Source organism: Peromyscus eremicus, chromosome 8a (assembly GCF_949786415.1).
Source record: "Peromyscus eremicus chromosome 8a, PerEre_H2_v1, whole genome shotgun sequence".
Taxonomy (NCBI): Eukaryota; Metazoa; Chordata; class Mammalia; order Rodentia; family Cricetidae; genus Peromyscus; species Peromyscus eremicus.
Genome location: NC_081423.1, coordinates 86,959,146 through 86,973,130, shown reverse-complemented (window position 1 = coordinate 86,973,130; position 13,985 = coordinate 86,959,146). Strand labels below are relative to the sequence as shown.

General features: G+C 41.5%; 1 protein-coding gene and 1 long non-coding RNA gene across 2 annotated transcripts in view; one reads left to right on the top strand and one right to left on the bottom strand.

Moving 5' to 3' along the window:
* The window catches only part of Efcab13 (EF-hand calcium binding domain 13), a 129,952-nt gene extending 124,648 nt beyond the window's left edge, over window positions 1–5,304 (bottom strand). The window contains exon 1 of the mRNA XM_059270740.1: window positions 5,194–5,304. Within this exon, the coding sequence (XP_059126723.1) occupies window positions 5,194–5,220 (27 nt within the window). The 5' untranslated portion in view covers window positions 5,221–5,304. The remainder of the gene's footprint in view (window positions 1–5,193) is intronic.
* A 1,069-nt stretch (window positions 5,305–6,373) lies between these two features.
* On the top strand, window positions 6,374–9,600 carry LOC131917834 (uncharacterized). The gene is made up of 2 exons (XR_009380743.1): window positions 6,374–7,269; window positions 9,484–9,600. It is a non-coding gene; the product is annotated as an uncharacterized LOC131917834 (long non-coding RNA).
* Window positions 9,601–13,985: the final 4,385 nt, after the last annotated feature.

Here is a 13,985-nt window from a genome sequence, read left to right as displayed (position 1 = left end):
AAAATAAATAGATCAACAAACTATGCTCATAAATTGGAAGAACACATATTGTGTGTCTACACAAAACAATCTATAGAGTTGATGAAATTATCAAAATTAAAATGTTACTTTTCACAGAAATGTAAACAATCCTAAAATTCATATAGAACCATAATGGGCTCTAAGTACCCAGAACAAGATAAAGTTGGGAGGGAGGTATACTGGAGAGCCCTGGGAGAGCAGGAGGAAGGGAATTGGGGCAGATACAACCAAGAGATAGTTCACACATGTATGAAATTTTCAAAGAATAAAAAATAGATAAAAGAATACAAAAAAAGAGGCTGACAGAATTCCAAGTGATTCTAGATTCTGTCAAGTTGGCATCCCTAACCATCACAAATAGTTGTTATCAAAAAGATTAATTGAACAAAATGTAGAGGAAAGGAAATGGGAATATATGTACTATGATGTTATGCTGTGGAATATTAGTTTAGGATGTGTTACATTTGTTTCTGCTGTGGAAATTTGTTTGATGACACAAAATGTGTTGCATTCTTTAATGTTGCATTTGTTTAACTCTGTAGAGCTGTGTTGCTTTGTCTGCCTAAAACATCTGATTGGTCTATAAAGAACTGAACAGCCAATAGCAAGGCAGGAGAGACGAATAGGCAGGGCTGCCAGCAGAGAGAAAAAATAGGAGAAATCTAGGCTCAAGAGAAGAGCAAGGAACAAGAAAAAGAGGAGAGGAGGACGCCAGGGTCCAGCCACCCAGCTAGCCATGGAGTAAGAAGGAAAGAAAGAAAGATATGTAGAATAAAGAGAGGTAAAAAGCCCAGAGGCAAAACGTAGTTAAAGAGAAATGGGATAATTTAAGTTAGAAAAGCAGGCTAGAAACAAGCCAAGCCAAGCTGAGGCTGGGCATTCATAAGTCAGAATAAGTCTCTGTATATTCATTTGGGAGCTGGGTGGCAGGCCCCCAAAGAATTAAAAAAAAAAAAAAAGAACCAGCTATAATTTGGCACCCCGTGTTAGACACCAAATGTTTTGCATTCAATACAGTGGCTGCACCTTAAGCAACTGCTGTCCCAACCGACAATTCCAACTCTACAGCTACCAGCAGCAGTTCGGCCGCAGAGGCCACAGCCAGGCTGGAATTCTGTTCCCTCAGGCACCAGCTCTATTATGCTGCTAAAGGAAACTTTATCTAAATCTCTATATATCCTTCTATAGAACTCAGGATTCAAAGGTTGAGGTGAAATCCTGCTAGCTCAGAGAGGCTGAATAGCAAGTAGCTAACCTTCTCTCCTTGCTTGCATCTCCCAAAAAAAAGGAGCGTCCTTCTGTTCAGCCCCCAGTAAAGAACCCTTACTACACTTAGTTCCTCCCTACACTTAGTTCCTCCCTACCACTTCCTGTCAGCTAGTTGCTGACTCAGCCTCCTGACCCCAGGTTAATTTTATTTAATCAAACAAATGTAACTTATCTTTGCATCGTTAACAAAGGCAGCAGAAACAAATGTAACACACCTTTACACAGTTAAAATAATATTCTACAACAACGATAGGTACATAAATTAATACAGCCAATTTGGAAAATAGTATAGATGTTCCTCAAATGTAACTGTCACATAATTACAGCAACTCAGAAAAACTAAAATCAAGGTACTGAAGAGATATCAGCATTCCCATGTTTATTTCAACAGGACTCATAATAACCAAGATACAGAATCAACCTAAGTGTGTACCAATTGGCAAGTAAATAAAGGACACACATATAGACACAGTACAATACCATACTGACTTAAATAGAAGTTCTGTCACTTGCAAAAGTATGAAGGGAACTGGAAGGCATATGCTACATTAGATAAGTCTGGCATAGAGAGATAAATAATGTTAGATCTTAGTTATACGTGAAATTCAAAATGTTGGTCTCACAAAAATGTAGGAGAAAGCCGGGCGGTGGTGGCGCACGCCTTTAATCCCAGCACTCGGGAGGCAGAGCCAGGCGGATCTCTGTGAGTTCGAGGCCAGCCTGGTCTCCAAAGCAAGTTCCAGGAAAGGCGCAAAACTACACAGAGAAACCCTGTCTTGAAAAACCAAAAAAAAAAAAAAAAAGTAGGAGAAAAGTGCTTATCAAGAGGCGTGTCAGGCAACCGGAGAGATGGCTCAGCAGTTAGGTGTGGACACTGCTCTTGCAGAGACCCAAGTTCAGTTCCCAGCACTTATATCAGTAGGTTCTCAGCTGTCTATAACTAAAGCTCCAAGGTATCCAATGCTGTCTTCTGGCCTCTGCAGACACCTGCACTCATGTACATGTAAACACCCCCCACATACACACACATTAAAAGTGAATTTTTTTAAAGATGCTGATAGCTCACTACATCCATATGCCTCTGGCTAGCAATAACTGAACTCAGTGCACTATTAAAAAACAAAACCGACATGAAGTTAGGAAGGAGACATGTTGAGAGAGTCCAGGGGGAGTTGGGAGGAAGGGCATGGCAGCTATAACTAAGATACAGTGTATGCATGTTAAAATTCTCAAATAGAAACAGACTGACATGAAGGAGGAAGGATGGAGAAAGGGAAGATAAGGATCAAAGGGGACAAAATTTCAGTTAAACTAAAGGAATGTTTTCATTCTCTGATGTACTGACTGCATGGTGACTATACCTGTAATAATATAGAATACCAGCAATTGCCATGACTGTCGGTTGCCACCAGAACTAGCTAGTAAGACTATTGCTAAAGACACCACACACACAGGAAAACCAAGCCGAAACTCGGCTGGACGCTCCCTCGTTGCTGCTAGAAGCTGCTATGCAGGCTGCTGGGAGAGAATTGTCAGCAACTGTCTTACTTACTGTGTATAACAATATCGACTGGCCAGGCAAGATGAGCTCACAGGTAAATAACGGCACGCTAACTGGGGGGATAATCAACTGCTTTCTCATTGGATCTGATGCCTGCTCCACAAAAGGGCACTCACAGGTATAACTGCAAGCCCGGTCAAAAGCCAGGAGGAAGCTAGAGGGGAAGCTGCCTCACTAAATGGACACCATGTGCCTGTCCAGCTGCTTTCTAAATAACTATGTGTATGCCCACAGGAAAGTGCTATTAGCTTTGATAAGAAAAGCTTCTGTTCACAGTGGTCCCTGGTGACTATAACTAGTCATAATATAAATATAGCTAGTCATAACTAGTCAAAATATAAATAACTAGTCAAACTACAAATGACTATGGGATGCTGCAGTGCTCTGAATGAGAATGGCCCTCATGGGCTCTTATATTTGCATGCTTAGTCCCCACTTGATGAACTGTTTCAGGAGGATCAGGAGGTGTGGCCTTGTTAGAGCAGGTGTGTCCTTGTTTGGAAGAGGTGTGTCACTGGGAGTGGACTTTGAGGCTTCAAAAGCCCACACCAGGCCCCAGTGTCTGTCTGTCTGTCTGTCTGTCTGTCTGCCTGTCTGTCTATCTCTCTCTCTCTCTCTCTCTCTTCTCTTCTCTCTTTTTCTCTCTCTCTCCCTCCCTCCCTCCCCATGCTATCTGTGGATCAGTATGTAAAGTTCTCAGCTACTGCTCCAGTGCCATGACTGTCTGCTTCCCATCACGATGATAATGAATTAACCCTCCGAAACTGTAAGCAAACCCCCAATTAAATGCCTGCTTTGGTAAGAGTTGCCTTGGTCATAGTGTCTCTTCACAGCAATAGAACAGTAACTAAAACAAATGTCCAACCATAAACAGCTCAGGGAACATCAGAGGAAAAAGAGGAAAAAGAATTTAAAAGCCTGAAGGAGCTCTTGTGGGCCACAAGAATATATCAGCGATTCAGCTGTGTATTAAAGCTGAACTTGGACCGGCCAAGGGTCTGTCAAAAGACAAAGTCATTTATTATGAATATTTGGTGTTACCCAGCCTTTAATATTTCAGCTGTCTTCTGCTATGAAATCCTTATGTGCCCAGACCTATTGGTAAACAGTTCAGCTCCCCAGACCTGCTGAACCTACTAAGTTACTAACTGCCCTGCTGAGTTTAGGAGACAAGCTGGCAGGAGATGCCTAGCTTTGTTTCCTGTGCTAATGAAGCTCAGACCATCTCCTGCCTTGAGGAGGCCTAGTGGTTCTCCAGAGCATTTTGACTGAAAACAAAAGAGGTTTTTACATATCAAGGTGAGAGATAAAACAACATTCCTGAGGAGGCAGGGAACCACATGCCCAGGGAAAGAAAGGACAGGCATTTTCTGTAGACTAAGACAGAAAGAACAGCATGTCTAGAAAGAAGAGAGGATGACAGAAGTTCCATAGAGATCTCCAGTAGAGTTTTCTGAGTGCCAGGAGTAGAGAGCAGCAGAGACGGAGAAAGAGGATACAGAGGACGAAGATGAATCTGAAAGCATAGGAGTTTAGTCGTTAGCAGAACTATGAGCTGGGGAACTGGATGGAACTGTAGTTATGAAGACAGGATTTCATCCCAGAGAAATAGAGTAGACGGATATAGAGCTTGATATGTCTAGAGTTGTTCCTGCCTTGAATGCCTGGTGGAGCTATAGTTGAATTGATAGAATTTTGTCTTAGAGGAATAAAATTAACAGACATAAGAACATAGTGTACGTAGATTTTTTTTTCCCCTGATATCCCATGCCAGACATTGCAAAGCCCCCTTGGACCCTGAGGAATCGATAGCAAGAGGTGTGGAATTCTGATGTCCAGGCATGGTATGGCTATGGGATTCTTGAACTCATAGCAGCTGTGATTATCTACACAAGATCTCCATCTGCACAAGATCTCTACAAGACTGAACCTATCCACATCCTGTCACAGAAGGATGAAGAGCTAATGGAACCCCACCCCTCTCTGAAAAGCCTATCTAATGTTGGTGGGAATGCATGGTACAGCCACTTTGACAAATGCTTAAACTGCTTGATAGCCTAAAAATTGCCATACCAAAAAGAGAAAATATATTTATATATGCTAATTTCTGTATATAGAATTCCATGATATGCCTTAGAAGCTCTTTTGATATAGTACTACATTATTGCTGAATTAGTCCAACATATGACTACTAAAAGAGTTCAAAAGTTATCAGCCACTAATCAGGTTTGTCAGAACCTTATACTCTCTAACTACTTAACAATCATGAATAATAAGCAATCATAAAACTAATTTTAAAAGAAGAAAAAAAATCTTTTAAAAAACTGTCTTGAATAATTTACCTTGCAAAATAAATGTGTTTTCTCCATTTTTCTGTTTGGAGGTAAATTCTGTCCTTCAGGACCCAAAGGCCTTGATGAATGAATATAAGTGAACAATAATATAAAAGGATTTCCTGAGAAAATATAAACAGAAAAAAAAGAAAGAAAAGATCATACTCCTGTTTAAAAGATAAAGGAATTATATTTATTTGCTTGAAATTGCCTCTTCAATGTAATGCTCAGAATATAATGCCTAATAAATGGCATCAGTATAGGCTGGTGGGCAAAAACTAGTAAAAGCAGCTAATAGATGATAAATTAGAGATCACCCAGTTTCTTAAATTTACCTTTTTAGTATACAGGGAAGTAGAGAAATATATCTCAAATGACATGAAAGAGAAGCCCAGTTATATTTATTCAAACCAACCATAATACGCAGACATGCTAAAACACCATCCACAGTGTTACTGGGTGTTTAGTGTGTGCTAGACATTACAATAAACACATTAACATGAATTATTTCACACAGTCCACACAATTACCCTTTAAGGGATTGTCACTGTCGTCATTTTAAAGAAATACACAACTAGCAAACAGAGGGATTAGAACTTGAATTCAGGAAATCTAGCTCCAAAACTCTTGGTCTCCTGTACCAAGATATTAACATAATAACAATATGTATTAACATATTAACATAATAACAATAACATAATATTGCCTCAAAACATTACACTGCATGGGGCTGGAGATATGGCTTAGAGGTTCAGAGCAAATATTTTTCTTAGCACCCAAGTTGGGTTCCCAGCACCCATGACAGGTCCCTTACAACTGCTTGTAACTCCAGCTCCATGGAATCTAATGCCCTCTTCTAGCGGCCTCAGGCACTACACTCACACGCATAAACCCACATAGAGACACACATATACACATAATTTTAAAACTTCTTGAAAAAAAAAATTGTGTGGAGTGGAAGTCAACATCGTTGCAAACAAAAGGTATTTTAACCTGGCTTCACACCAAAGACTTTCACGTTATACAAATGTAATAACCAACATTTTTTAAATTCACAATGTTTTTTACTAATATCCAATCCATATTTGATGAGCTATTCACAACACTGTTAGTTGAATTACAGTGCTAGTTGCGACCATCAGTGAATTTTTTCTATTGTGAAGTATTAATATTCTGTGACAGATTTCCACAATGGCAGATCGAATCTTATCATGGCTAACGCCACCGATGAATGTTCAAACATTAACCTCCACTTATCATGTGTGCTTAACAAGAGAGCCTCCACCTCATGCAAGATCTTATGCTGTGGAGGATTCCCACCAGCCCCGCCTTTGTGAGGTAAAAACCTGAGTAGACACGGAAACACAGAAACTGACAACAAATGACCTAACAGCCGTAAAGCTGAAGGCGCAGGCAAGTTTCCCAACCACGAAGTCTCCACCTGACTAGGACAACCATTGGCCCGACCACTTGGATACCTCCCCACCTTTCTGGAACGATCCTTCATCCAGCTACACTGAGGTTCGCTTTCTCCTTTAGCATTGCATTCTCTCCTCAGCCTCAGAGACGGCTTAACCCTTTCCTCAGCAAGTCTCGCCTCTCCAGCTCTGTCACCTCAGGGTCCTCTCAACCCTGGTCTCTGGATTGTCCCACCATTGCCCTCGAGTCCTCCATCCTGCGCTTCAAGTCGTCTCGGGCAGGAGACGCTCTAGCCTCGTCCCTCCCGCGCGCTCCCTCCCAGCGAGGCCCCGCCCCCAGGTCACCTGATCAGCCCAAAGCTCCGCCCATGGAACTGCCTTGAAGGGTCAGTTGCGAAGACCGAGCCGCTGGGTCCTCCCAGGCCTCGGGCAAAGCCGCGGAGCCGGCGAGCCTCTGCCGCATGGGCGCCTCCTGGAAAGCGCTGAGGTGGCGCACGCGCGCGTCCCCACACCTCACAAGGGCCTGTGACCTCACCCGATCCAACCGAGGCCGGTTGTGGACACCATTGGGAGACTGTCCTCCGACTGCGGGCCCAGCTGCCTCCTGCTCAGCTCGCTGTCCTTCCCTGGTGCTCTCTGTCCCACTGTGGCCTGTCCCCAACTTCAGGTTTGTCTTCTGTCCGTCCTTGGACTACCTCCATCCTCCCTTCTAGCACCTTCCATGCCCCCTGTTCTCCAGGGGTCAGCAACTCGAGGTCATTTGTCCCACTGCCTTGCTTAAATCAGGCCCAGCTGCTTCCTTTGGGGGGAGTTTGAGACGGGAGATGGGGTTTTTGTCCTGCAGATGAAATGATGTCGCTATTATATCCCTAAAGTGTATAAATCCTGTTCTGTGAATATAAACGTTAATTTAGGCCGTACTGAACTTGTAAATTCTGTGAAAATACTTTTGTATTTTGTGTTGAAAATACTTTTCTCCAAAAGTCTGTGACAAAGAATCTTTAAATAAAAATTTTAAAAAAAAAAAGAAAGAAAAAAAAGAAAGCAAGCAAGAACAACAAAACTTTATTACATGTTTTTATTTTAGGGGAATGTGGTACACATGCCATAGCCGTACATGTGGAGATTAGAAAGGATTTAAGGAGTTGATTCTTTCCATCATGTGGGTTCCGGGTACTGAACTCACGCCATCAGGTTTGGCTGCACATACCTTCACTCTCTGAGGCATCTTGCTGACCTTCAAGTATCTTACCTTTATAAACAGATCAGTAAATTTTCAACACATTCTTTACTTCACAGAATTTACAAATTCAGTACGGCCTAAATAATGTTTATATTCACAAAACTGGATTTATACACTTTAGGGATATAATAGCGACATCATTTCATCTGTGAGACAACTCCCCATCCCCCGACTCAAACTCCCCCCAAAGGAAGCAGCTGGGCCTAATTAAAGCAAGGGAGTGGGACAAATGATTATAACATGTTGGTGGCCATGGAGCCTAGTCTCACTCAGATCAGCATGTGACAACTGTCCAGTGGGTTTCCTCAGGGCAAGGCACCTTTGGAAATGGACTCTCACTTGGCAAAGACCAGTAGTCCACAGGACAGCGTAGGAATTTGCAAAATTCATGCAGCTTGCAGGCTCTTTTCTCTCTCATTATATTGTTGATTTATATGGGTGGTTTTTAGTTTTACTTTGTCAATCACACATGCAACAGCTATAATTTTCCCTCAAAATTATGCTCTTTCTCGAATACTTTCCCGTAAGTTTCAGCAAGGGACTAATGCTTCTCCAAACTCTTATCTGGAATTACTAACTATAACTCCTAATCCTGGGAACTTTTCTGACTCAATAGAGACAATTAGGTACATATGAGAAAACAACACTTGGAACATTAACCATGTCTTCACAGTTCTGGAAAGGAGAGTAAGGCATACAAAAAATAGGGGAAAAGTCACAGGAAAACACATAGTGTCAACTGTTGAGAGTAAGTTCCCTGGACACCAAGCATATAGACAGAATCAATGTTAAGATCTAGTATCCAGTGGGGAAAAATGCAATATAAAATATGGGATGGATAGATCCACCTTCACCATACACAGGAGCTTATATTGGTGGAAGAAGTACGGTATAGTGAGATGGGAAAAGAGTGCCTTACCAAAGTCTGCCTTCTACAGAGAGACTGAGACCTGGGACTCTCTTGTAGAAAAGGGAACTGTATAAAAGCATATCTTGTAGACATGAAAGAATTGTCTAGGTTTGAATATTGTTGTCCTTAAAGAATTGTGCCCATGTCTATTACTTTTTAACTTTGTAACCACAAGTGCTGCCAGCTGACATTAGTGCTGCAGAGCAGGATGTGTCTGGCTTGATATCTAGTTAAGCTGCAAAAATGCTGAACTCTGTGTCTAGAATAAGGTTATGCAGGGGTGGGAAAGTGTATTTGGGGAAGCATAAAGGGGAACAATGGAAGCTTTCATAATGATTTTGATGTATTCCTTAAAATATAATGTATTTCTTAAAAGTCAAAAATAAAAGGTGATAGCACACACCTTTAATCCCAGCACTCAGGAGGCAGAGGCAGGCGGATCTCTGTGAGTTCGAGGCCAGGCTGAGCTATAGCGTGAGTTCCAGGACAGGCTCCAAAGCTACACAGAGAAACCCTGTCTCAAAAAACAAAACAACAAAAACAAACAAACAAAAAAGGAATAAAAAGTCAAAAATAGGAGCCCATAATAACGCTGTTCCTGTAACTCTGGTAAGAAGAACTCTGTTTAAGTAGAAATAAAGACTGCTCGAGCTATTTGGGGCCACTTGAGTGCAGTTCACCTGGTCGTCAGAGTTTTTCCTTACACCGACGCCCCTGCCCTATCTCAGGACCTGAACCCACGCCAAGACTGGACCCTGGCGATAGCTCAACCTGAATTCCTCCTTGTCTACATTGAGATGAACAGCACAGACCTTAAATAGATGAATACAGTTCATATTCTGCCATACTGTGTGCAATGAACAAATTTCTTATCCCCTGTCGTTTTTTTTTCATCTTTCCAAAGTTATGAGTTTAAAAATAACGCCTGTGGTGCTTAGCAAGTGTTATAGTATTTCATTCATTCATTGATACCCATTCCTGTCTTAAAACCCTGATTTGTAAACATTTAGTATTTTATTTCTATTGCATTTATTTTTAAATTAACAACTCTCAAATTAACAATTCATAACTACTATGTTATGAGGTCCAGTGTGTTTTAATATACGTGCAGAGAATAGGACAATTGAATCAAATTTGTTAACATAGTCATCACCTCACATTTGAAATTTACTCCACAGGCAATTTTTAAACATACAATACTTAATGGTAACTGAATACATAAAGTAGTAACTGTGCACTATGCAGTAGATGTCAAATTGTATCCCTCTTATCTAGCAGAAACTTTGTACTGTAGTGATATGTAAGCAGAGGCTTTGTGTCCGGCTTTAAGTGAAATGTATAGTAAAGCCTTTGTGTCTGGCTTTGAGAGAAATGTTTCAGCAAAGCCCTTGCTATGTTTGGGTTAATCAGTAGAGGCTGAGAAATTGTTTTGAGACTGTTTAAACCTTGAAGAAATGTTCTCTCTGGAGTCTGCACTTGGTGCTACCTGAGAACTTGCAGCTGCACCAACCTTGGTCCTAAGACACTCTTGGCAGACCTGGAGTTCTTAGTTTTGATCAAAAGGGACTGAGATCTGTGTGGGTTGTCTGCTCTCATGTGCAGCAAGAGCAAGATGACTTTGGTAGTTGAACCTTTCCCAGCCCCAGTTAACCTTGTAATTGTTTGAATAAAGAAACTGGAGTGAGTTAGCTGGGTGTCAGTATTTCCCAAGAAGCCTGTACCTGTCTGCTCCTTCAGAAAATGAAGGCTTAGCATCTTGGTGAGCTTCTCTCTCTACTGAAGCACCTATGACCCAACATCAAACAATATTGCACCCTTTGAGCAAAGCCTGTGTTGTTGGGGGCTTTTGCTCTTTGAGAGACCCACCACCCAGTTCCCAAATAAATCACACACAGAGACTTTTTTTTTTAAGGCAAGGTTTTTCTGTGTAGCTTTGGAGCCTTTCCTGGAACTCACGCTGTAGCCCAGGCTGGCCTCGAACTTACAGAGATCTACCTGCCTCTGCCTTCCTAGTGCTGTGATTAAAGGCATGAGATACCACCACCAGGCTATGGAGGCTTATTCTTAATTATAAATATCTGGCCTTAGCTTGGCTTGTTTCTTGCCAACTTTACTTAAATTATCCCATCTAGCTTTTGCCACTAGGCTTTTACCGTTCTCTATTTCTGTATACCTTTCATTATTTCTTACTCCGTGGCTTGCTGTGTAGCTGGGTGGCTGGCCCCTTGCATCTTCCTCCTTCTCTCACTCCTTCTACCTTTCCTCCCAGATTTCTCCTTCTATTAATTCTCTCTGCCTGCCAGCCCTGCCTATTCTTTCTCCTGCCTTGCTATTGGCCATTCAGCACTTTATTAGACCATCAAGTGTTTTAGACAGGCACAGTAACACAGCTTCACAGAGTTAAACAAATGTGGCATAAACAAAAGTAATACACCTTAAAATAATATTCTACAACACCCCTATCCCTACTCATTCTCTGACAAACAACAATCTGTTATCTACTTCAAGACATCTATTCTCATATTCTTCACCTATGTGAGAGATCATGCAATGTTTGTCCTGGACCTGACTTATTTCTTGTAGCAAAATGCCTATCCATTTCCTTCATGTTATTACATTATAGGGTTTCCTATTTTAAGGCTAAAATAATCTTTAGCTGTGAATGTATACATTTTCCTTATCCATTCATCCATTGGCAGCCACTTCTGCTGTCATATCTTAGCAATCATGAACAGTATAATAAACATGGCTGTGTAGCTGTATTTTGATACACTGGTTTCCATTCCCTTGGGACTGCTAGATCATATAATAATTCTACTTGTTGTTGTTGGAAAAACCTGCATACTTTTCCCATGACAGCTATAGTAACTTACATTCCCACCAACAGTATACAAGAGTGTATACTTTATGTTGCTGTGATAAAACATTAACCAAATGAATCTGGGGAAGGAAAGGGTTTATTTAGCTTACACTTCCACATCATGCTGCATCCATCGTGGATGGAAGTCATGGCAGAAACTCAAGCAGGAACCTGGAAACAGAGCTGAAGCCAAGACCATGGAGGAACGCTGCAAACTGGCCCGCTTCCCCTTGGGCTCACTTAGTTATTACCCTTCTTATATTGCTCAGAACACCTGCTCAAGGGTGGCACTGCCCACAGTGGGCTAGGCCCTCCTCTGTCAATTACATAATCAAGAAAATGCCCCCACACATATGCCTACAGGCCAGTCTGATGGAGGCAGATTCTCAATTGAGACTCCCTCTTCCTAGCAATTCCTCAATTGATTATTGCCTCTTCCCAGGTGTGTCTACTTCATGCCAAACTGATAAAATCTTCCCTGCACAGTGCCCTTGTCTCTACAGCCTCACCAACACTTAATATTTGCCTTTTTTTGTAATAGGAGTTCTAACAAATATGAAGTGGTATCTCACTGTTTTCTGTTTTCATTTCCCTAATGTGACATGATGCTAAATATTTTTCAGATATCTGTCGCCCTGTCTTCTTTCCAGGAAATGTTTGAGAGCCTCTAGCCATTTTTCCCACACATGAAAAGATTTAGTTATTTATTGTTTATTAAATTCGTTCTTTGACAACTTTGTACTTTGATTATTTCCATTTCCTGCCTCCTCTTATCTCCCTCCCACCGTCATCAACACCCACAAGTCCCTTTCATGTCTTTTTGTTGTATGGCCCAGTGAGTTTAACCAGGGCCTGGGACCAAGCCTGGTGGGTTCACCAGGACCTTTGATCTGTTTCTATTGGATTGCTTCCTTTCTTGCTATTGAGATGTTAGCCGCTTATATACTTTGGATATGAAGCCCTTATCAGAAGTGTGTTTTGCAAATATTGTCCCACCTTTTAGGTTGTGTCTTAACCTTTGTTTCCTCTGCTGTGCAAAAGCTTCCCAGCTGCTGATATCTTCTGTGTCTGTTCCTGCTTTTTGTTGCCTCTGCTTTCAAGGTTAAGTGCAAAATTTTGCCTAAGCCAATGTCATGGGATTTCCTTGTTCTCTTCTAGTAGTTTTACAGTTTCTGATCTACATTTAGGTATTTCATCCATTTTGAGTTAGTTTTTCATATGCTATAAGGGCCCAGTTCCTTTCTCTGGTATGTAGATATCCACTTTTCTCAGCAGCATTTATGGAAGAGATTGCCATCTCCCCATTGTGTATTCTGAGTCCTTTTATTAAAACTCAGTCAGCTTCTAAGGAAGCATAAAGTCTTTGTCCATCAGCAGAAGACCACAATAAAGAAACATTTCTTAAAGAGATTTGTGGAGACTAACTTAATTCTCATGTGCTGGATCTCAATAAAATTTAAATGAGACTAACACACTTTTTTTTCCAAGAATTTTACTGCCAGGAACACTTAGAGGGAAGTACATACACACACACACACACACACACACACACACACACACACACACACACGAAAAGGAACTAAACCTGGTAATGCATGCTGTAATCCAGCACTTGGGAAGCAGAAACTTCATGAATTGTCATGAATTCAAGGCTAGCCTGGTCTACATAGTGAGTTCTAGGCTAGCCAGGGCTACATAGCAAGACCCTGTCTCCAAAATCAAAACAGTGCAAAAAGAATCTGGGGAGATGGCTCAGCCAGGAAATGCTTACCTTGCAAGCAGGAGGACCTGAGTTGGATCCCCAGAACATACATCAAAGTGCCAGGCATGGTGGCACGCTTTTGTACTTGGGAGATGGAGGCAGACCCCTGGGGCTCACTGCCTAGCCAACCTAGGTTTCCTGGAGTTCAGATTGAGAGTTTTGTACTTGACTTACTGTATATAAGGAAGTATAGCAAGGAAACATGATCTTCTGCTCCTGTATCTGTTTAGAGGATACAAGTCGATGCCATAATGGGATAAGACTCTGGGGCTCTGGGAGGGTGAGGTTTTTTTTACATGTTGGAAAACTAAACATAATTCATGGCCATAGACTAGACAGTGGTGGTTTTAGATTATATCCACAAATACTTCTTGCTGTTAAAAATGTTTTCCCACAAATTTAGTGGCTTAAATGACATAAATTTATTATCTAACATCTCTAGAGGTCAAAAGTCCAAAATGGGCCTTACAGGGATAAAATCAAAGGGGGTGGTCCTTCTGGAAGATGTGGCTCCAGGCTCTAGATCAGTGCTTCTCAACCTCCCTAATACTGCAACTCTTTAATACAGCCCCTCATGTTGTGGTGACCCCCAACCATAAAATTATTTT